The sequence below is a fragment of the Falco cherrug genome, chromosome 4 (genome assembly GCF_023634085.1).
Source record: "Falco cherrug isolate bFalChe1 chromosome 4, bFalChe1.pri, whole genome shotgun sequence".
Lineage (NCBI taxonomy): Eukaryota > Metazoa > Chordata > Aves > Falconiformes > Falconidae > Falco > Falco cherrug.
In genome coordinates, this window is record NC_073700.1 from 33,734,998 (window position 1) to 33,759,670 (window position 24,673).

Genomic DNA, 24,673 nt, shown 5'->3' on the forward strand with positions numbered 1-24,673 from the left:
TGTGAAAGAGGAAGTTCTGTAGAACATGAGATTTTTTTAAGTTGCTTTCTAGTAGTCTTACAGTTTCATTGGGTTTTCCCCATGTGAAATAATTGCTTTCAATTTTCTTAAATATGTTGACCAGTAAATAGGTGTGGCCTCTCATTCATGACAGCATCAAAATGAGAGATTGATTGGTTTTCACTCTGCCTTCTATAGGCTCTGATATCTTTTTAAGTACCCTTTAATTTGCCTTTTATTAATTCACAATTTTACCATCGCTTTTGGTGGTAATGCTAATGTCAACAAGGGGTAGTGAGTCTGCTTCCCAGTTTCTGTTAATCCCATGTGTATAGGTCATTGATCAGAACTGGTAGCACATGAATTTGGGCACTTAGCAGGTCCAAGATCAACCCTTTGAATGTAATATCATTCCTAGATGCAACAGATGATTTGTAAGAGTGTTTCAGAAACATTTAAGAAGCCTTCTAAAAATCATCCTTGAAAAGGAGATCGTTCTGCCCCTAGTTTGTGTATGAGGAATTGAAGCACAAAATGAATGTGCTTCAACTGGAAACAGAACGAAAAGGTGTTTCTCCTGTCCCCCGTTTTGAGAACCAGGACCAATTCTTGTCTTCTTTTTCTGAAATTATTTTGTAGTCAAATTGGTAATTTGATTATAGTCCTGTATTTCATCCTAGAAGCTTGCAAGTAACTATATGACAGTGTGTAAGTTTTAAATAGGCGGAATTATACAACTTCCTGAACCATGGAGATACTGTGTTTTTCATCTGCAAGTTTTGACCATACCTGCAGTCTCACCATGATATATATGATCTGTTCTAGTTGATTACATCTTGATGGATCCAGCTGAAAGAGAGAGACTGTTTATTGCAAGTACCCCACGCCCTTTTCCCCAGAGAGTTGTCCGTGCACCAGTCCCATGGCACAGCTGTTATGAAGAAGTGAAAAGCTGGAATGAAAGGAATCTGTTCGTAGTGAATCCACTGATGCCCACTTTGCAACAGCTCTGGCTTTCTCAGTAAGATGTCTTGTTCATAAGCTCTTAATTACATTGAGAATGTTTTCTTTTTATGGCTTAGACTGCATCTGCTAACTTACCTACATATGCTACAGAGATCCTGGGGAAGCCAATAGAGAAAAAGTGGCAAAATTTGTTCTGTTTTCAATTTTATTTTTTTTTCTGAGCCTGTAAGAATTTCAACATAAAATGGTTGTTTCCTGTAGACTCTGAATGCAGGCATGAGCATGCTTTACATGTCCGCAGTAAAGAATGGATAACTGTGCTATGGAAAGATCGCCCCCTTTGTTAAAAGGTCTTATCCCTAAACGAAGATTCACTGCTCAAGTAAATAGTGATTTGGAATTCTCATCTTGATTCCTGAAATGAGCAAAATTAACTCTTAAAATTGAGTCTCTTTCAAATGTCCATGGTTGTAAATTGTTCTGGGAACTGCTGAAAATTGATATATGTATTCTTATAAATATAAATATGGTAGATAGTAATCCTCAGAGCTTAAGTAACATTTGCAAGAATTTAAGCTGTTGTATGTTGCAGACTGTGATATATGCCTTGCTGAAGAAATTTTATTTTTTTCCCCACAGGGTATCCAGAAAAGATACATATTGCTATTAATATGGAATAGAAGCAGTAGGTGTCATTCTGTATGTTCTTTAATGCCTGGATACAATAGTGACTCTAGGAAAAGGACAGGAAATTGTTCTGATCATTTCAGCAAAAACTTAAAACAATTTTAAGTATAAGAAGTACAGAATGAAATTTATGACACCTATTGTTTGCCAATAGCAAAAAAAATTCATTAGAATTAACTTGTCGGACAGCTTAGCAATGAAGTGATATGCATCAATGAAATTACTTTATTAGTGTTTATAAATATATATGAGACCTTTCTGACTATATTTCATGGGGTTTTTTTAAACAGAATTCCCTAAAATATCTACTGTTTGTTTTACTCCCATAGGTATAGTCATCTAAGATTTGTTCGCACTGAAGAAATGCTGTGTAGAGACCTGCCACTGTTGCCTGCAGAATTTGAGGAGGTCGTTCGAAGACACTGTATGGAAGCTCACAATATTCTTCAGAACAAGTCAGTGCCAACTGTAGTAACAGTAGATAAATAAGAGTATTTTAGGATCTGATTTACATGAAGCTCCCTATTTAAAACAGATCTTAGACTGTGATGAAGTAGTTCCAACCACAAGGCTGCCAAAAGAAAGGGGAAAGTTGTGGAGAGGAATAAACATCTAGATGCTGGAAGAGCTATTGAAACTGCAAAAGTACTTGGGAATAAAGGAGAATAAACTGACTGTGAATAAATGTGGACTGGAGATTAGATGGTTTCTAACTACGAGAGGACTGGAGTCTGAATCTATAAAAAGAGTGACTGAAAATCTAACTTTTTAAGTTATGGAAATCAATTAATTTAGTAAAGAGATTATGTGAGCTAATAGCCCATGATACAAGGTGACTGCATTCTGCCATCTGAGATCTCTTCCAAACTCAAGTTTCCCATTTAATGCTAATAATTTAATATTGTCAGTAGTATTTTGTCTGTTAATACTGATTTAAACTAATAGTAGGGACCCATTCTAAGAAGAATCTTTAGCTTAAAACTCAGGTTTCCTCTAAGTCCTGGTGGGTACAGTTTCCTTTGACATCTAGTTAAGCGCCTCTGTTAGCCCTTTGATTTTTGCTCATTGTGTCATTCTGAGCTTAGATTTCATTGCAAGGTGCAAAATAAGACTTAACAAGCTTTTAAAAACTTTGTCTCCATATTATTTCATTGTAGGTGGATTCCAACTTGTGCATCTATTTTCCTTGATCAGAAAAGGAAATGGCTTCATTTTGCTCCTGAAAATGACTGCGATTCCTCTGAGCGAGTTGAAAGCTATTTCCGTTCGGTGGCAACTTTAATGTCGTTACAATTACGTGAGATGGTGGTTAACTCCTTAGAGGATCTTCTTGCGTTTTTTATGATCCACAAGGTATATGCTGTGAAGTATGTCTATAGTTTTCAGTGTTACATAGAGATAATAGTTTGTATAGCCATAAAATGTAATGCTCTTTGAAAGTTAAAATATCCCAGGTAGCTTTTGCCTTCATAACGGAATGGCTAGTTCCTTCCAACAGATGTGCATTCTCAGTGGACTTCTTTTTACATGGTCAAGAACTGGTTTTTTGAATAATCATTTTGCAGGCTTAGGGTTACAACAAGAATTTTATGGGAGTTTTCTAGTCTAGTTTTGAGTGAGTGTGTGGGGTTTTTTAATTAATTTTAGTTTTGTTTTTCTTGGACTTAACCAGTTTTTCTGAAAGCACATGATCAATCCCTTTTGAAGTCAGAAGTGTGCATAGCCATGCATGTAATCCTTTGCAGGGGTAATTTATCTGCGTAGTGTTCCTGTCTGCACAAACGGGTGCCCAGTATTATTTCAAGTAATGCACATAATTGTAATAATAAGCATTACACCATGAGAGTTTTTACCACTGTTTTGGCTATGATAAAGTTGCCTCTTAGTGGAAATTGATTCTTTAAATTTCAAACCACCCAGAATTTACCAAGACAAAATTAAATCTATTTAAACAGAATAATGGAGGCAGTTTAAATACTGCGCTGCAACCAGGGGATCACACTTAACACAATATGCTGTCAAACCTTACCTTAAGCATTGCATCTAGGTGATGATGGTGTTGCTGATGGTTGGGGTTTTTATTTTAGGTTTTTTTGTCATGCATGTTGGTTTGGGTTTAGGGTTGTTTTTTCTTTTTTGGGGGGGGAGTTGGGTTTTTGGGGTGTTGGGGTTTTTTGTGTTTGTTTTTTTTTTTAAAAATCACTGTAACATCTACATTACAAGTCTAGTCATGGGTTAGGACTCCATTACTGTAAAGGCAGTTTGGGGTAGAGCAGTTCTTACTAACCATACAAGGCAATGAAAAAACTCAGCATCTTGCATTGGATTCTAGATTTTATTTTTTATAGGCATTGGGGCTGTATTTTAGAACTTGTTCTGTATGGTAATTAGTGCTTTACTTCTGTTACTTAAGGGAAAATCAAGACAATTAGGCTTAAATCCAGTTTCCTAATTCCAATTTTTATAGATTCATTTAGGATTTGGCACCTTAAAATCTTGTGTATTGGGACATCAGTGTTTTGAATAAAAATCAGGGAAGGAAGATCCCATTGGTGCTGTGTAGTTAAGAGATTTGGGGAAGTTTGAATCTTTTAAAAATTATTAGAGTTATAGCTGATTTCTTTGGCACATACAATTTTCATTCTTTTCCCTAAGGATGGAAGTGATTTTAGAGGACCGTATCAAGAAATGCAGTTCTTTGTACCTCCGATACTAACAGTCAGACTCAGTGTGGAAGAACCCAAGATTGTCTTTGAACCACCTCTGAAAGAATGTTGGGATCTAATCAGTCATTGCTTCAGGGAGATCCTGCACAGTGCTGAGGAGCTTCCAAAGGTACTGGATAAGTTACAGCTGAGTGCAAAATACAATTTGAATAAAAACTGTCTATGGTATAAAAAGCTATGAATGAGGCAGGAAACTGACAAATAGAAGATCAAGATAAGGGTTGTGTATCACGAACTGTGTGAACTTTTGTGATTATAGAAGAGAGTGTAGGAATTTTTCTTCTTCAAATTCAAGTTATATTAAAGCCTTAGTTTAATTTTCATGTAGTTTTGGCAAGCAAACTGTGTAACCAAGTGTTAATTACAAATAGAACCTTTTCACATTGCAGTGTTTTTACCAATTTTATTTTTTTTAGGTGGTGGGTGAATGGATATTAGAATACCTTATTTCCTCTATTGTATGTGTTACTACAGTATTTTCAATCCCTTTAGGTAGAAAGATTTCTATTTCCAGAATTAAAAAGAGATGATCTCACTCTTGGTACAGTCAAACCAGATGAATCATTGTTTTCAGAGTATGTGAACAAACTTGAAGAGATCTTTGAGAGCAACATACTTGGCCCAGAAAAGTAAGTTTTGGCTGTTAACTCCATTGCCCATCCAAACCCTCAGGTTCATAACGATATCCATTTGACTCAAACAAACAGTTTGAGTTGATTTGTTTCTTGTTATAGAGAATCTTCACATTGCGGTCTTATATTTGTTTTTGTGATCTTCTGTGTTTAAGGTATTTAAACATGTATAGGAAATACAGCAATCTTTTGAACAATAATGCACAGCAAGATGTCACAGATTTCTTGAAAGGAGGACATTCTTTAGAAGCTTTAACAGAGGTAATAAGTAACTGACAACTGTTACAAGTTCATACAGCAGCTAACATACCACACTTGACTTCCTAATACATATGCCTAAAGAACTCCCTTTCAAATCGCTTGTTTTACCCTTGGGAACCCATCTCAGTTTACATAGCTCCTTGCTGTAGGGCTGCTGTGTAAATGTGGGAGGTTTCTTTGTGGCCTTCTTCTATAGGTCTGTTGAGTCTCAGTAGAAGTCCAGTGGAAGGCTACCCAAAGTATCTGGTGAATCAGCTTGCTGGTCTTTTGACTGTCCTGTCCTTAGTCAGCCCTGTCTACTTTTCTCTCTGTATTCCTGACTCAGCCTATGGCTAAATACTTCTTTAGGCAACTTGTGGTGTTTATTAATATGACATATTGCTGTGCAAAGCTTTTAGTTGTGGAATCTGTGGATACAAATTGAGCTCTGGAAAGATAAAAAATAGCTGTTCCTTCTTCTCTTTGGTATATATTATCTATTTACCAGATGGGAACTAATTAGTTGTAGTGTAGCATTTTTCATCTATAGACTTTAAGGAAAAATAGCAGATTTATTATTTTCCATTTGTAGAAGATTGACAGCTTAACAAAACTGAAAAGAGAGATTGCTTCCATGCATGTCACTGTCCCTCTGGCGTTGTTCTGTCTGGATGCTGTACAACTGAATGAGGAACTCTGCAATCGGACCCAAAGTCTTAAAGATAGATTGATTGAATTTGCAGTGATGGAAAACAGAGAGTTAAATAAAAGGTACGTGTTGTTAGCGTGTGTGGTTCTTGCTGTCTGCATGGACTAATACTGATATCTGTGCATGAGATAACTTTATTCATCTGCTGTGTTTTCTAATCCTGACCAGACACATGCAGGGGAACCAAAGTGAGTATTTAAAATTTACAGGAACAGCAATACTTGTAAATAGATATCTAACTTATTTTGTATAGGGTGTACATAGAGATTAGACTGGAAATATGCAGTTGTTTTTTCCTCCTTTACTGACCTCCTAGGATTTGGGTTGAGGTCCTTGCTTCCCTTGCTGATGTCCAGCTAAAGCAACATGAAGAATGTAGTATGTTGGAGTTTTTTCTTCCTTTTCTTCCTTTTCTTCCCTTTTTTTTTTTCCTTAGGGAAACAATGGTCCTGACCTCATATTTTGGCAAGTTTAATAAATAATAAAAATAATTTAAAAAAATCCCCAACAAAAAAACCAAACACACACTAACAAACACTCTGGGAGGTAAAGAATGCTTCCACAGTGAATGGAGAGAGACAGTCACTGTAGAAGAAATTATTTAACCCACCTGTCTAAAGGGCTTCTCCAGGTGGAGATGAACTACAGTCTAAAGGAGCCTCTCTGCCTCCACTTACTGTGGATGGGATCTAGACAATGAGCTTATGCTGAACACTTAAACCAACTCAAGCCTTCGAAATGTTAAGTGAGCCTATCCTTTGTGTATGGTTGCTGTTTGCATGCCTGCCGTCTCTATAGGTATTTGCAGTACTGAACTGGGATCTGGAACAAGAAGATCTATCACTGGGAAGAAGGAAAATAACAGGATTTCTTCCTTTCTCTATTTTCTGTTACTGTGTACAATGTAAAATAAACTTGATTGTTTAATAATTTTTCTCTTTACAACTTTGTTTCATACTGTGCAGCTGATTTAGTTGCTGTGGAAATGAGCTCTTTCTTGTGAGTCCAAACCTTTCTTTCTGCAACGGATTGGCTCTTGAAAAGGAAGTTCTAAACCTATAGGAGGGAAACTGTTAATATGCTGGTAATTATAATTTGTAACCAACTGAGCAATCATGCTATTATGTATCAGTTCTTGTAAACATAGTAGGACTGTATGACTGATTGTACAGAGTAAAGTGGCATCCTGTATAAATGCCTGTCTGCTGTGTGTATTCAATCTGAATCGTTAATTTATTAAGAAAGTTAATATTCTTGTTTAAAGGCAAACTTCATTAATAGTATCTTACATCTCTCTTCACTTAGGATCACAGTGATATGTCTGTTTTGTTTTTGTTGTAGAATTTGTAATGAATATAACTTAATTGCGAAGAGAATGAGCGAGGTGCCTCTGAACACTGAAGAGCTAGTGGAATTTGATGCATACTTAAAGAAATCCAATGAAGTTACTGTTTTTAAACTGAGACAGGAGGTTGCTGAAGCAGCACACAGACTGGAATTCCTCATGGACTATGCTAATCTTTCTTGTATGTCTCAATTAAAGAATATAAAAGTCTCCATATGAAAATAATTATATATAGATATTGGGCCTGACATGCATAAATGTTGCATCTTCTAGAATGCTGATGGAAAGCTCCAAGAGACAGGGAATAAAGAGAATTTTTTAGAGACCAAAATGTAGCAATGCAGGAAGGAATGGTTAGAGAAATGGCATACAGCACAGGCAGTGCTTTTTTCTGTGTTTTGGATAATGTCCTAGGCATTATCAGATTCATGTCATGTACTCTGGCCAAATGGGGTCACACCTCTGTGTTATTCAATAAAAAGTCTTCAGTGAAAACCATCTAAAAAGCTGTGTCTCAAAGACTCTATGGCAGCTTTTGGAAAGTGTGAGAACTTGCATCTCTGCAGTTGAGTATTAAGTCAGTGGAGACCTTTTGTTTTTCTGCTATGATAGCTTGCTGTTCTTTGTTAATATAAAGGCTGATCTCCAAGGTGAAAGAAGCATCTGCAAAAGTTGCTTTTAGTTTGCACTTCTGTTCAAAGCAAAAATGTGCCGTTCACAGTTGCTGTATGTTATTTTCCATACATAAAAGTGAAGAGCAGTTATATGAATGCATACTCGTTTTAGCGGCAGGATGATCCTTTCTCCTTAAACAGAATACACTCTCAGAACAGACAGTGATAGAAATAACTAGGATATGCCATGTTTATTAGAATTTATTTCTGATAAAAATTAGGATGCCTGTGGAAGCCAGGATATTTTCTGTTACATTTTGGACTGGAGTGTTCGCATGCGCAGTATTTTGTAATTACATATTCTTTGTAGCTGGATTTATAAGCATGTGGACTGCAATTAGTTATAATGACCTAAGTGCATGCAGCAAACAGACAAAATATGAAGATGTGTGCTCATTGTGGTTACTGTGTTCTAGCTTTTGTGAATAGTTCAGCATTTACACATTGTGGACTAGAAATGGTTTAAACTTTGCTTCTATCCACCTTATGTAGATACAGATATTTAGTTAGGAGTGGTCTGTCTCTGTGTGTAGTTGAACAGAATTTATATTCTGAAATAGCTGTTCTTACTGATTTTCTCTGTCTGGCTAAGGTCTTATTCAGAGAATTTCACATTCTTAGCTTGATTTTAGAGTTTTGCTAACAATCTAACTTGTTCTAGGCAACCAGTCCTCTTTGCAATGAAGGTAATTCAGCCAGCAACTTGAAATATGTAGCTTCTTAGACAGCTTATTCCTAGATACAGTTTTAGCTATTTTGTCTACTCTTCACAACTGCCATTCTATTAGCTCATTGATTAAAAGTATTTTCTTCAATATGTCTACATATTTTTTATTTTAGATGATGACATAAACCTGAATAGCACAGTTCTCCATTGGCCTGATCAGATTGAGATAATCTTTGAAAACAGTAGAGATCAGTTGTGTAAGAAGAGGAATCATGCAGAGATGGTTTTGCTTGAAAGGTATGGTGTTAAAACATTTTCTTTCACTGGGTATTTAAAAAAAAAAGAAAAATCTAATTTTCATTTAAAGGGAGATAATGTCAAAGAAGAAAAATGTGGAAGGGACATGAGAAAGTCAGGAAGAAACCGTTTACAGTATCATGGAGATTTCAGAAAAATACTGTTGATGAGGGTAAATTAGAATATTGTTATGTTTAAATAGGTCTGAGTGGAGGAATTATTAAGGATGTTGGTAGAATATTGATAGCCTTATCTTGTTACATTGCTTAGGACAGCATTACACATAATTTTGTTACATTATTTTTACTCTTCCTTTATTTTCTCCAAGTAAAAAAAGTAGCAAATACAAGTGAACTAAATCAATTAGGAGATATGAAAATGAACCTTGGATTCTAATCGTATGAACTACATAGTATTGATGTAACTGATTAATGGGTTTTCACTGGCATCTGTATTTACTTTACACTATAGTATTGAAATCAGATTTCATTTGTCAGTGCCTGTTACAATTAGTAAAATAATTGAAACCTGAAAAGGAGTGAAACAGAACATCATATTACCTTAGCTATCTTTACCTCAGGTGTTCTCAGTTTGTGGAAACTCTTGAAGGTTATAATAGAGAAGTAGAAAGCTACAAAAAGCGGGATGTCATGACCATAGAAGAAATGAAGAACAACGCTGAGAAATTTAAAGAGTTAAATAAGAATCTAGATAATGCACTAACAGAATCTGAGGTTAGTATTGATTAGCCAAGTATGGAGTGGGTTGCAGTGTGCTGGATGAGCAAAAGTTTGGTTCCTGTTTGGGGTTTTTTTCAGAGTTCTGGCCATATATTGTCAAGATGGCTTTAAAATTTCCAAAGTCACAAACGTGGCAAATATCTTCTTATCCCTGTATGCTGAGTTGTCCCTACTACTGAGCTTAAGAGCATATTTTTTGGGAAAACAGCTTGGAGAGCTTTTTAAATTGAAATACTGCCATTCAGTTTTTCTAAGCAGTCAGTAGTAGCAGGATGCTCTCCTTGGAAAACAGAATTCTTCTGGCAGAGTTAGCAGGAGCAGGATGTTAGGGAAGTGGTATTTTCCCTGAATTGTGTTTGTGCTGCTGAAGCTGTGTTTTCAGTCCCTCTGCTTGTCCTCTAATTAAAACCAAATGTTTTTCAACTGTTTGTATCATTTCCAGAAGTTGCCTATAGGCATTAGATATGTGTTGTGTCACAAAAAGGGAAGTTTCAGATGCTAGAAGGAAACTGAAGACCAGGATTCCTAGATTCTATTTAGGGCTCTCCATCCCTTGTACTGTGTGGTTCTAGGTTGAATAGTTTGTCTTAGTTGTGCCTCTGCTGGGAAATCAGAATGGTTACTTACGAGAGATCTCACAGGCATTGTGTGGCTTAATTAATCTTCTAAATCACAGTGAGACAATGAGATTTCTGCATATGTGGAGCCTTAAGGATCAAGATTTTAATTAAGTCCCGTTCAACAGAAAAAAATTGAACCAATTAAATGAGTTTAGGATTTAGATAAATTGCTAGTCCTACATATGAACACTCATAATCTGATTTAAAGGCATCTAGTACATTTAATTAATGTCAGTTAACAGCACTGATATGTTGTTATAGGTAGATCAGGGTAAGTAATTAAGTTTCTCAATACATGATCCTGATGAGGGGTGTATCCACACAATTTAAATGACATGACAAACAGCTTAGTGAATACTTGAAGTTAAAATTTGTCTTGGAATGTCAATACTTATGTTTCTCTGCCTGCATCTCACATTGAGTGATTAAAAGTTTTATGAAAGGTCTGTTGGCATCGTAAAAGCGCAGACTTGGGACTCAATCTGAATTCAGTGTCTGCATTTCAGACAGTATTTCTCTGTGCTTCACCTCCCTACCTGTAAAATGAAGAAGGCAATTCTTTTTTTTTTTTTTTTAACTCTAAATCTTTGCACATTGATTTATACTGTAAGGTCTTTTGGACAAAGACAGTATCTTACCATGAATAAGCACAGCAATTAATATCTGTTTTGGTTGGAACTCCCAGATCTTTCTGTCACAGAAAGAAATAATCACAAGTTAAAAAATACATCCTATAAGCCTATGTGACTGAGGAGCTTACATCCCCGTTTCAAAGTGGGTTGGTGACTTGTGAGCCTTGGTTTCACTGAATGACATGGTGCATTATCTATTTTTAAAATAGAAGCATACTTTTATATTTGAGTAGTAAAAGATACAAATACCTAGGGGAATTTTCAAGAACACATTTGTCTTATTTACCTAAACTCTGCAGGCCTAAATCTACAAATCTGGCTGTCTTTATGACATTTTAAAAAACTGTATTCAATATTACCTATGTAAAAGTTTAAAAAACAGTAGGAATTTTTGATGAAAATAAGATATGTTTTTTTAAAAAACATATTTTTTTCCCCTTAAAGGCTATTCATAAAGAAGAAGAGTTACTTGGGCTGGAGAAGAGTCTATTTCCTCAACTGCAAGCTATAATTGCAAACAAACAACGTTTTGAGCAACTTTGGATTACAGCATATAATTTCCATACCAAATCTGAGGAATGGATGAATGGTGAGGCTTTGATGTTCATTTCATTTGATTTGATGAAACATGTCATTTTTCAGTCAGTTAAGTAGAAGCTGAAGAGGTTGATTAATTGTGAGAAAATTTTGAAGAAATAAATGCTGTTAAACTGTGAAATGCAGTTGTTGAATTGGATTTTGCATTAAGATCATTTTTTGTAACACAATTGATTTCCATTTAAAGGAGAATTATTCTAAATACCGATAGATAAACCACCCTGGAAAACTCCCTATTCTGATGTGTCTGCTGTGCTTTTTTTATGCTGTCGTATTCAGGATCTCTCCAGAAGTTGAATGCTGATGAAATTAATGAAGAAATTGGAACTATGTGGAGGACTATGTACAACCTCAGTAAGAGTTTTCCAGATCTGGCTGGGCCTAGACGCTTAGCAGAAACTATGAAGTTTAAGCTTGATAAATTTAAACAGCATCTTCCTGTCCTGTCAATTGCCTGCAATCGTGGAGTGAAGGAGAGACATTGGAAGCAGGTACTTGAAACTCTGCTTTAACTCTGAGGGTACTCTACCACAGAAACTGGCCGTTCACTATACTACTTTATATATTTCGTACTGTGAAATATGGTAATAGTTCTGTATTTCACAATAAGAAGAGCCTTTATCCTGTCACATGATAGAACCCGTTTTGAAATTTGTAGTGGTACAGACAGGACCTTCTCTGAGTTAATAATTTATGGTGGAAAAGCAAATTAGGAGGTTGCATTAATACTACTTCAGCATTTATTTCTTGCCATTTGAGAAGTCTGTTACAAACATGCATCTTGGTAATAGATTTTAATTCGTATTTTATTTTCAGATTAGTGAAATTGTAGGATGTGAGATCAGACCTAATGAAACTACTACTCTAAAAAACATGTTGGAATTTGGACTCTCAAAATACATTGATCAGTAAGAAGTTTATTCTCATTTTTTAGATAGTCACTGTATTTCATATGTCAGATACCAGCTAATAGTTTGTTTGGGTTTTTTTGTGTGCAGTTAGAATGTGCTGTAAAATCAGCTGTATTTTATCAAGCTATGGATAGAACTGTCAATTGTTCTTGTAGCACAAAAGCACCAAAAACCAGAGTCATATTCCTAAACCACTTTATGTGCCCAGTCAGAATTTTCTGTCTATATTTATCTTCAAATTAATATTAATATCTCTAACTTGGTGACCCTGGAAGTGCAAAAAAATATTCCTTGAAATAAAAGCTATGATATTATTAACAAATTCATATGAATTGTAGTCTGATATGCAACTCTACTTACAACTGCTTTTTTTTGCTCTTTGGCTATGTTGCAAAAACATTTCAAAGATATGTTTGATTTCAATTTAGGCTGGAACCTATTGGAGCAGCTGCGAGTAAGGAGTATTCCTTAGAGAAATCGATAGAGAAAATGAAATTTGAGTGGGACAATATGCAGTTCAGTCTGGTGAAGTACAGGGATACTGTGAGTAAACACCAAATCAATACATATATATTGTTGAAAAGAATTACTTTGATTCTGAATACCAATTGAGAAATATTAAAGGGAAGTTACACCTGATTCATTGTGGCATGATGAAAACTGGTATCATACCCCAGAGCCTGGGCAAATGTCTCTGTTACTATTTATCTATTACTATATCCCCTTATATTTTGTCCTTAGTATCTGGGTAACTTGTGATCTCAACATACTCAATCTAACAAAACTGTAAGCCTGAGAGCTTCTTCATTGTTGTATGGAAAGTTGGACAGCAGTGAAATTTTAACTTGCCCTGAAGATATAAGAATCATACTGCAAAAGGTTGAGTGAGAAGTCACTAGCATCCCTGGCTAGTTTCTCATTCATAAAACAATCTATCTCTTGACCTTCGAAACAGAGATGTACAGTGGAGATACCATTTCATATCTTCAAACATCTTGCAGGCTTTCTCAATGCCTTGCTGCTTTCTTACCTTCAACCATCATAGGGAAGGGGGGAACAGGAAGCCAAATGAATGTGAGGCTTAAGAGCAGTGAAATAAAGCAACTGGTATTTCCCTTATCAAAATGTGATGTATTTACAGAACACCAGCATCCTGTCAGCAATTGATGACATTCAGCTTTTGCTGGATGATCACATTGTTAAGACTCAGACAATGTGTGGCTCTCCCTTCATCAAACCAATAGAAGCTGAATGCCAGGTAAGGAAAAGCTGGTTTGATTGAGCTTGTTTGTCTTGTAATAAGCTTTCCTTAAGTGCTTTAAGGTGTTTTGGCGTGATAAGAAGTTATATAGTTTTTAACTGTTTCTAAGAACTCACATTCATATTTTTCTTCAACAGCTTTGAATTAATGGTTTCCAGACAATGGTATGCAAAGCTTGCTTTACCTCTAAAGAAATGGTAATTGCATTGCTAATCTATTCATTGCAAGCATGGGGTTTTAGCTGAATGTTTTGGGAATGGGTCAGTTGATTTAAACAAATCCCGCTGCATTGTATAAAAAGACATAGGTGTCTCAGCTGTGAGAGAGAATTTATTTGTAATCCTCTGTTATTGGCATGATCCATAAGGTTTCAAATTTGTTTAGCTGTCCTACTATTTTGTAAAGATGTGATCTTAAAGATGATGAATTTCTAATAGAAAGATTATGCAGAGAGAAGAGACTTCTTTCCATCAGTATTTAGTATCACTTTTTCTGGCCTAATAGTGATGATTTGTATGCAATGCTAAGACCTAAATTCTATCCTTTCCTGTGGACTTTAGCCAAATCATAGGTAAAGCTGAGTGAAATGAAAAGGAACGATTGATACAGAGCTATCTTAAACAATTTCCATGTACCTCTTGCAGAATAATGAACAGTAAAGGCTGGCTGTGTTTTCTCCCTGCAGTACATTCCCTGCATATCCCTTACAGCATGGGCTGTCAAAGTCACAAAAGCAATGCAGTCTGAGATTCTTTATTCAGAAGGAATCTCTGCTTTTACTGCTGATTTGTACTGCTAGAGTTGCATGAAATAGCTTTTTCTGGTGGGCCAAACATTGAACCCACTCCACATAGGGCCTGTGAACTGACATTTACTCAGTCTGCTGAATACCATGTTAAGCTTTTATCATTTCATTGATGATAAGGTAGAAAGTACAACAGTAGAATTAAAAGAAGAGATTCTGGATTGCCATGCTAGTCATCTCTGCACTATTTAGGCAGTTCTCTCACAACTTTCCATAGACCATGCTAGTGAAAGAATACATCTGTTGTTTATAAGAAATTTTCATGTGTTTGTTAGTGTTTTTAGAAGAATGAAGTTTTTCTGTTTTTTAAAATTGTTCAACTGTGGGTATTTTTCTCTCTTTGTTATTTTAATTTGAAACCAAACAACTCGTGCTCTGATTCCTCAGCGTAGATTAATTACTGATACAATTTTGCTTAAATATCAAATGTTCTCATTACAGGCTTGGGAAGATAAGCTGTGTTTAATGCAGGATATTCTAGATAGCTGGTTAAAATGTCAGGCAACATGGTTGTATTTGGAACCAATTTTTAGTTCAGAAGACATTATAGCTCAAATGCCTGAAGAGGGCAGAAAGTTCGGGGTTGTGGATTCATACTGGAAGGATATTATGGCACAAGTGGTAAGTGCTTGCATTTAAAAAAGCATGTGTTTTTATCCCCATCTGGTAAAATGATTATTACTATCATGAAGATATACTAGCTCTTCTGGAGCTTGATATTTGTGTTTAAGTCACAAGAATGTATAATATGGAGTGGAAAATCCCTTACCTACAGCCCACCAAAATCTAGTGTTGCAGTAAAATTGGTAGATTGTATCATGATTGCTTTGAGATTTCTGTAAAGGCTGGATATTGCAGGACAAATTAGAGTTCAAGTAACATTTTAATTCTAAATTTTCTGGCTTTTGTATGGTTAAATTATCAGAATTAGGTAGAAAGATGGATGGTTTGTGCTTTCAGGATCTCCTTTAGAGTTCACTAACAGTTTGTAGAAAGACTTCTCTGGATACGATTAGATTTTGCATTAGGCTTTTAAGGTGTACACATTATTAGAGCAACTAATTTTTTTTTTTTTTTGCCTATGATTGTTCTCTAATATGTGGGGGAATGGTTATTCAAAACTTTGATGAATACGTACTGAGATGATAGTGTGTCAGGATAAGGTAATAGGGATAGTAAGTGCAATTGCATATCCTGTTCTGTTCCCTGTAAGTAAGAAGTTGGGTAAGAGGCCAGATACTTAGTGGTAGTGTGAGCTGAGGTGTTTGTCAAAAACATAGGGAGTGTGTGTTTGCGAATTAAAGGTGTGTGTTTGCGAATTAAAGGTGTTGAAATAATCAGATATTATTATCTGAATTTCTGAATATATCTGAATAATATCAGAATAAACTAAATAGAACTTGAGACCCATCTAACATCTCAGACTTGGTGAATGATGAAGCCTGTTCTGAAATAGGTGTGTCCTTTCAAATTACAAGTAGTGTTATCAGAAAGAAAAAATGCAACCTAGGTGGCAAGGACAGAGAACAATTGTCATGTACTGTGGCTCAGTTTGACAGAACTTACTTGTGAATGGAAAAAAATGTAGCAGGCTCAAGACACAGGAGCAAGTGCCAAAGATTTTAATTCCTGTGAATATTTCCTTGTTGCATCATTGTCTGTAAAGTTCAAATTGGTGAAATTGACAATCTGGAAAGCAAACCTATCAAATAATGCAGATATATTTAATAACATGAAGGCACACTACAGAGAATAATATATAGATTTGTGATTGGTGATAACAATGTTACTGTACAAACCTATTGCAACTTTTAACAGTTTTTGCTGTGTATTTGTTTTTACAAAGGTGAAAGACACAAAGGTACTTGCAGCAACTGAACAACCCATGCTGTTAGACAGACTTGAGGAAGCAAATACTCTCTTAGAAGACATTCAAAAAGGATTGAATACTTACTTGGAGAAGAAAAGATTATTTTTCCCAAGGTAAATTAATTAAACAGGCCTAGGTTAGAGACAGAAAGCCATTTCAAATAATTTCTACTGAACTGAAAAGTCTCATTTTATAAACGCACGTGGGGGACAGTCCAGTGCAACAAAAAATTAAAAATCTGTTCCTTTCTCCAGACATAATTAATTTGCCTTGGCTGCAGTTAAATTTGCAATGCCAGGGACAGGCAGAGGTGGGGAGGCAAAATCTGTCTAGCACAGCATAAACTTATGATTAGAAAGACATTATCACTTACAGGGCATTTTTAAAGGAACTTGCTAACTTCCCATGTCTGATTTGCAATTATGTCTCTGCCCTACCCTTTTTAGTTGAGCAAAGGTGTGTGGTAGGAATTATATATGATTATGAGGAACAGGATTCTATGCTTTTACAAGGTACTTACTGGCTGCATAGATATATCTGGGCTTTCGTGAATAAGTCTGAGAACCTGTCTGTCTTTCTCATCATAAAAGGATGGTCATATTGAAATTCTGAAAAAACAGGTGCGATGAGTTTTATAATGTTAAAAAAATACTTAAGAAAGGGGATTTGAGATAGCAATTTCTTTTCTGTTGTACTAGTGTCCTAAGCAACAATAAAAACGATTCTATCTGTCTTGCATTAATAGATTGTTAATGACAGTTTTCATGATTGGAAAGTGCAAGTTCACTAATTGTACTTTTCTGATAGATTCTTTTTCCTGTCTAATGATGAGCTGCTTGAAATACTGTCTGAAACAAAGGATCCCCTTCGAGTACAACCGCATTTAAAGAAGTGTTTTGAAGGAATTGCTAAACTGGAGTTCACAGAAGATATGGAGATCGTAGGCATGATCAGTTCAGAGAAAGAAAGTGTTCCTTTCATAGATAAAATCTATCCAGTGAATGCAAAAGTAATTTTCTTTCTTTTTTACTGTATGATATTAGATTAATACATTGCCTAAAGTGTATGTTTTGGAAGGAAGGAGGTATAAAACATTTAGGATCAGATCATGAAAGGTGTTTAGGAAGTGACAGTGCAGACTGGTATTCTAGAACAAAAAGGATTTCCTACAAAAAGTTTGACGACATATCAGTTTTGCAGTAAATTCCTTTAGGCACTCTACCGCAGCTTTATGCACTTACTACTTCTTAGATGTAGATGGATAGATAGATAATATATATATATTTATAAACACACAGACACACACATATATATACACACATATATGTAACATTGCACAGCATGGCTGAAACAGAGAGAAATGAGGGAAAAATGAATGCCTGGCAGTGAAGAATTAGTTTTCAGAACTTACAATGCTACTATTTCTACTCAGAACCCTTTTGAACTAATGCTCTATCTCAGTTCCAGCTTTTTCTGCTGTTCTCAATGTAAAAGTATGGAGCTGAATTGCTGTATGGTAACCAAAAAGAGATAAAAGGTGGGGTGTGTTGTGAGTTAGATACCCTTTTTCCCTTAATCCTCCAGGAAGAAAACATGCCCTGGGTTAAAATGATCAAGTTTAACTTACCATGCAATCTGTGATGTGTATTTTTAGTTTATGCTTATATGAAACATATCCAGCTGTTCCTTCAGCTGGATTGTCTTTAGAGTTAGCTTGATATACCTGCCTTCAGGCAGTGTTGAACTGCTGTGTTGCCCGTCAGAATTTGGGAAATTTAAACCTTTCTTCCTCCTATATACCACACCCAGATCAGAAGGAAGCATATTGAAGCCTAACACATTTCAAAGGATTTGTTCTTTAAGAGGAATATAATCAGGAAATGTGTATTGATTCTTAACTGTTTTTTTTTTTTTGAAGGGAATGGTAGAAAAATGGCTTTTGCAAGTAGAGGAAATGATGCTGGCCAGTGTAAGACAAATTATTCAAGATGGCATAAAAGGATATGTCAAGGTAATTGTTCCTGATTTACAGTATAAAATAGATTTCATAAGCAACTGTATATGAATAGGTTGCTGAAATTCTTAACCAGGGAAACATGTTTGAAGCTAAGTGGGAATACAGCTGTCTTTGTTCAGTAGAACCAGTCTGAAGTTTTAACTTTGAATTTCTTGAAGAAAAAGTATTAAAGTTTTCCATGCTGATTCTCATTTATTTACAGAATGAGACAAAAGAAATTTGGGGAAAGTAACTGTTATCAGTGCTATAATCTAATGTGTTTATATGACTTCTTGTGTCTGGAATGGATCTTTTTGTTTAAGGTTCCTCGAAAAACATGGGTACTTCAGTGGCCTGGACAGGTGGTTATTTGTGTTTCATCCATTTACTGGACAGAAGAAGTGTCTGAGGCTATAAGGAAAGGAACTTTACTGGTAAGATTTTCTTCTACCTTTCTATTTCTGAGCACTAAACTTTGATTAATTAATAAAAAGCTGCTTCTAGCAAAGAAGATCCTCACTCAACAACATACTACAATTTACTTATGCAGCGTGCTTTATTTTCTGTTTCCTTTTTTCTTGTGTCTCATTTACCTTGACGTGTATCAGGAGAAATTCCACTGAAGGAAATTGTATTACTACATTTACAAGTGATACTGGTGTAAATAAAAGTGCCAAACAAAAAGTGATAGACTGTTGTTAAACACTGTGTATTTTTATTTCTAACACCTGTCTTTGCATGTGAAGCCCCAGGGAAACGTGCAGGCAGAAATCTCTCTTTACAGAATGGCGCAGCTATTTGTCTTGTTATTGCTAGATTTTCCTGGTGATAAAGGTGCAGCAGCAAAGTTTGTTGTTTCATACAAGAGACTTTTTTTATGTGTTTGTAGTGTCTCTATCATCACGGCAGTTAAGTATTACTTAATTGAGGCTAATCAAATGCATGCTCAATTAATGGAAATAATTTCCGATTCGTTCAGTGGGTTTTTGGCTGATGCTAATTGAGCTAGGTGGATGAGGATTTATTTGGGGATTAATTCTCAACAGAGTTAACAGAGTGTTTGAGCTTATTTTTAAATGTGGAAATAGAAAAGTGTTAATAAACTTTACACCAAATACTACCTTTTAATATTAGGTCTTTGTTTCTGTACCCTTGCTGAATATCTTAGGTTTAACTTGCCTATGTTGTTTAATACCATTTGAAGATCTTACTCCACTTATCCAGTCAGAAAATATTCATTTCTTTCAAAGAAAATATCCTAAACAATCCATAGGTTAAGAAAAATGAGAAGGAGTCACAGAACAGTGAATCACATAATATAAGGGACCTCTGGACATCATGTAGTCCAACCCCTCTTTAAAGCAGGGCCAACTAAAGGAGGACTTGCTCCAGTATGCCCATGCCCATCTTCTGTGGAGGAGCTGAGAACTGACCCAGTACTCCAGATGTGGTGTCAGCAGTGCTGACTAGAGGGGAAGGATCACCTGCCTTGACCTGCCGCTAATATTTTTCCTGATGCAGCCAAGGATGCTGTTGCTCTTCTTTGTCTCAAGGGCACATTGATGGCTTGTTTGGCTTGGTGTCCACCAGCATCCAGGTGTTCTGCAGAGCTGCTTCCCAGCTGGTTGGCCACTAGCATGTACTGGCACATGGGGGGTTATTCCTTCTCAGATACAGGACTTTCCCCTTAGTTGAACTTCACAAGGTTCCTGTCTGCCTATTTCTCCAGTGTGTTGAGGTCTGTCTGAATAGCAGCACACCCATCTGGTCTGTCAACCACTCCTCCCGGTTTTGTATCCTCTGCAGACTTGCTGAGGGTGCACTCTGTCCTGTTGTCCAGGTCATTAATTAAAACTAAATTAATCTTTTGTTTCATTAAACTTTCTCATTTAATAATAATAAAATAATTTAAAATTTTTACAGTAAATTTAGGAGAAGCTTAGATTTCTATTAATTTTATTAATTTACAATTTACTACTAATTTACAGAAGAAATCTAATCCAAATTTACCCAACAGAGGGAATCTGCTCATCTCCTATCGTAGAATTTTGTCATTCCTATTAGGAAGATAAGACTTCTGCTTATACTACTTTCAGGCCATAAAGCTTTTTGAAGTTTTCATAGTAAAATAAAATGTCAGTATATGAAAAAGAATTTTAAATGTTTGTGTAACGCCTGGACTTCCATTATTTTGTTTTGTTGGAAGGACTGTCTCCAATGACTGCACCCACGGGAGCTGAGGAACTGCTAGCTACAGCATTGCCTTAATGCCTATGTTCTGTTTCTGTGACAGGATTTCTTGGAGAAGAGCAATCTACAAATTGGGGACATTGTTGAGTTGGTGAGAGGAAAGCTGTCCAGTGGAGCCCGGCTGACACTTGGAGCTCTTACTGTCATTGACGTGCATGGTAAATGTGCAGTTGCTGGTACTCTCATTACATCTGGGGCAGTGCTGCTATTCATTGGTTGAACTATTTGAAAGAGGCAGCTAAAATGCTTTCTTTAACTTGAAACAACTTTTACAGAGTTATTTCACATTGTCTTCGGGAAAATGGAGATTTCTCAGTCCTGCACAACCATCTTGTGTCTACTTAGAACAGGCACTGGAATCTAGATCAAATTAAGCGGATTCTTTATGCAAAACAGATGCAGACTCCTTTCTAACATGAAAGCCAGCCTACTACTCTAAGTGTTGATTTACTTTTACATAGCTATAAGTAAATGCTAGTTTACTTACACATTGTTTTAAGTAAACTAATACAGTAAAAGTATTTTTCAATTTTTCAAGAAGAATTTTTCAAAGATTTTGTCTCTTACTCTGCAGCTCGTGATGTGGTTGCAAAATTAGTTGAAGACAAAATCACAGATCTGAATGACTTCCAGTGGATTTCTCAGCTGAGATACTACTGGGAAGAGAAGGATGTAATAGTGCGAATGATTACAACAGAAGCTAAATATGGTTATGAATATTTGGGCAATTCTCTACGTCTGGTGATAACCCCACTAACAGATCGATGTTATAGGTAAAGCCATGTTGTCTATGAATAATATTTTCATGTTTTTGATTGGTCTGTATTTACTTTCATTTGTTATAGTTACTAATAACAGGAACCTCAGCAGCTAAGATTTTCCTGTAGATTTTAGAGCCAAATCTTGCATATCTTCTTTACCCAAATGTGGTAAAATATTTACAATGTGTAGGTTTCTACACCAGTAGAGTAATAGTCTCTGTTGTATCCAAGAATGTGCTTCTGAAAAGGGTTGGCAGCTGATGGTACTGGAACTGTGAAGAATTATACAGTAGCACTGGTCAATTAATTTCTTTGAAGTAAGACATACAGCCTGCCTGTAAAATAAATTAGGTAATTACAGAGCCCTTCATAGATGTTTGAATTCAGTTAGCTCCGTGTTCCTTCCCTTGCTTGCAAGAGGTTGAAATGGGAATACTTCATCCCCCAAGGCTGAAGTATTCAAGGGCATTTGGTATTTCACTTCTGGTGAGCCCTGGAGACAAAGGTCAGCTGTGAGCTGTGAACTCACCATCATGTAGAGGGCACTTGTAGTAAAGTGCCTATGTTAATGCCTGTGCTGGTAAATGCTTAATCTTTTGGCATTCGCAGTTATGTTGAAGGAGCCATGTGGCTGGTGCATTATCTGTAAACTGGGGTGGTTTTCATTAGGATTAGCTCAATCTAAACTAAGACTACACAGTCAGCTGTGCCAGATGCAGTTTCAGTACAAGCAATGAGCAAACAGATTCTAATCAGCACAATTTAAGTTATTTTTGGTGGCAAAGGCTTTGAATGAGGCTTTGTAAAATAGTCAGACCACTCCAGTGTTCACAGGGATCTCATTTTTAATATGAAAATCACTTTGAGAGCAAGGTGATTCCCAGGTTTATGAAAGAAATTTTATACTTTCTAAGCCACTTCTAAAGATTGACTTCATTTATGAAGCCAGCTTCAAGTTCTTGTCGTGAGGAGTGCCATGTGGTGAACGTGCTTTATGCAAACTCTGTCATTTTGCTTATGGCACTGTGCATTTGCTTGTGTAATTCAGGATATATGAGGTGGATGCATGTAACACAAAGCCTTGACATTCCTTGTAGGCAGAGTGGGTGAATGGAGCTTCCACAATTGGAAATCGGTTATGAGACAATACTGGGGTATTTTTAGGGCAAGTTACGAAGTTGGGAAGTATATGAACGTATCGGAAAATACTTATCCATCCCTTCAGAAAAAATCTGTTGTTAAAGTTTACTATTTTTAATGCCTGTGTTCTTGTTTATGTAGGACATTAATGGGTGCCTTGAAATTAAATCTTGGTGGTGCTCCAGAAGGACCTGCTGGGACTGGCAAAACAGAAACAACAAAAGATCTAGCAAAAGCAGTAGCTAAGCAGGTACCAAAATACAGACTTTTTTTCTTTGCATTGTTTATGTTTGGATATGTAGATATTACTTGAAATTTCATTCTTGAGCAAGTACTACTTGTTCGGTACCTATTCTTTATTCATAGAAATAGCTGGTAAGAAGCACACATTTAGGACTGTGACTATATGGCATTTTATTGTTATAATCCAATGTTAGCAATAATAATCCCTTCCCATTTTATATGCTAAGAATTTTATAGTGGACTTTGTGTTAATACTGAGAGATGTTCTCTTTGTGGTTTTGTTGTAGTGTGTGGTCTTTAATTGCTCTGATGGTCTCGACTACAAGGCAATGGGGAAGTTCTTTAAGGGACTGGCGCAGTCTGGTGCATGGTCCTGCTTTGATGAGTTCAATAGAATTGAGGTAATGTGTTAACTCAGACAAATAAAATGGTAAATCTTTAATTTAAGACACAAGAAGTTTTAGATTCAGACATGACAGCATTATTGCTAATCTTCCACTTTTAGTTGTAATATAGCTTCTTGGTTTTGATGATCACTGACACAGAAATAGGTACTGAGCTGCCTGCTGTAGGAGCACATGTCTACCTGTGCTGTGTTGCAGAAATCTTGTGTTCTGTGTTATTTTAGCTGAAAAAATTGTTCCTGTGCAATTTCCTCTTTTGTATGTGACACTCATTTGTTGAGAGAGAACTGTCCTTCTCTTCTCCTTGAGAAATCAAGCTGTGGGGCTGCTTTTGTCTGTGTTCAGCACAAGACAGGCAAATCCCAGTGGAGGGATTCCTGTGGTGACTAGCCAAGTGTCACTAACTGAGTGACCTGGTTAACTGGCTCTATAACCAGACACATCTAATCCCCTCCTTGGTCTTACTCTGAATTTTTGGGTTTGTTTTTTTAATTTGGTGACTAATGACTTTGATTGAGTTTGTTGTTATCTTGATGCAATTAGATTTAAGTACTAGTAAAAGTGGAAATTCCATAGAGTTCTACTTTTAGCATCTTTAACACCTTGATTTCTCCAGTTGTCTGCTGTAACTTGTTTTTTAATGAATTCGTGTGAGACTTTAAAGCTCTGAGAATTGGTGCTAGGCTGTGTTACCCATTTTTTACGTTTACCCTCAATTTGGGGCACTGAGTGAATCAGTCTTTCTGAAGAGCCTAAATTCTTTAAGTTGTCTGAGATGAAAGTGCTTTTGGAGGCCTCCAGAGGGAGTTCCTGCCCACTAATTTAATGTCTACAACATTCAGGCACGTATTTCCCTGTGCAGGCTTTTAGAAGCCTCTGCTACCTGCCTAGTTGGTTGAGTAGGGAATGGTTGCACTAACTTGCAGAGGACCACTTCAATAGGCAGCTAATATTTAGGCTCAGTTATCAGTCGCAGGGTGATTTTGAGCCAGAGGAATGCAAATATAGCCATCAAAATATATAAACAAAACCATTTTATATTGTCTCGGAGTTTCTAATGTTTTCCAATCTGTTCTGTCTGTATTAGGCTGAAGTATTATCTGTAGTTGCCCAACAAATACTTAGCATCCAGCAAGCTATTACTCGCAAACTCAGAACATTCATCTTTGAAGGGACAGAGATCTCTCTTAATCCTACATGTGCTGTGTTTATCACGATGAATCCTGGGTATGCTGGACGAGCAGAGCTGCCTGATAATCTGAAGGTAAATCTGGAATCCTGATTTTTTTGTAGATATTTAACATAGTAGGTAATATCTATAGTAATAAGAAAAGCAAGGCAGCAATCAAATAATACAGTGATGTGCTGGTTTTGGCTGGAATAGATTTAATTTTCTTCACAGTAGCTGGTATGGGGCTGTGTTTTGGATTTGTGCTGGAAACTGTTGATAATTCAGGAATGTTTTCGTTATTGCTGAGCAGTGCTTACATAGAGTCAAGG

General features: G+C 36.2%; 1 protein-coding gene across 1 annotated transcript in view; it reads left to right on the forward strand.

Moving 5' to 3' along the window:
• Positions 1–24,673, forward strand: part of DNAH3 (dynein axonemal heavy chain 3) — a 66,990-nt gene that overhangs the window by 7,358 nt on the left and 34,959 nt on the right. Inside the window, exons 8-32 of the mRNA XM_055709346.1 lie at positions 826–1,021; positions 1,983–2,108; positions 2,811–3,006; positions 4,309–4,488; positions 4,872–5,008; positions 5,167–5,272; positions 5,844–6,022; positions 7,302–7,486; positions 8,820–8,943; positions 9,524–9,677; positions 11,380–11,524; positions 11,812–12,023; positions 12,349–12,440; positions 12,872–12,986; positions 13,585–13,701; positions 14,951–15,130; positions 16,356–16,492; positions 17,187–17,388; positions 18,298–18,390; positions 18,699–18,809; positions 20,669–20,783; positions 21,200–21,398; positions 22,668–22,776; positions 23,057–23,170; positions 24,261–24,437. Of these exons, the coding sequence (XP_055565321.1) occupies positions 826–1,021; positions 1,983–2,108; positions 2,811–3,006; positions 4,309–4,488; positions 4,872–5,008; positions 5,167–5,272; positions 5,844–6,022; positions 7,302–7,486; positions 8,820–8,943; positions 9,524–9,677; positions 11,380–11,524; positions 11,812–12,023; positions 12,349–12,440; positions 12,872–12,986; positions 13,585–13,701; positions 14,951–15,130; positions 16,356–16,492; positions 17,187–17,388; positions 18,298–18,390; positions 18,699–18,809; positions 20,669–20,783; positions 21,200–21,398; positions 22,668–22,776; positions 23,057–23,170; positions 24,261–24,437 (3,701 nt within the window). The remainder of the gene's footprint in view (positions 1–825; positions 1,022–1,982; positions 2,109–2,810; positions 3,007–4,308; positions 4,489–4,871; positions 5,009–5,166; positions 5,273–5,843; positions 6,023–7,301; positions 7,487–8,819; positions 8,944–9,523; positions 9,678–11,379; positions 11,525–11,811; positions 12,024–12,348; positions 12,441–12,871; positions 12,987–13,584; positions 13,702–14,950; positions 15,131–16,355; positions 16,493–17,186; positions 17,389–18,297; positions 18,391–18,698; positions 18,810–20,668; positions 20,784–21,199; positions 21,399–22,667; positions 22,777–23,056; positions 23,171–24,260; positions 24,438–24,673) is intronic.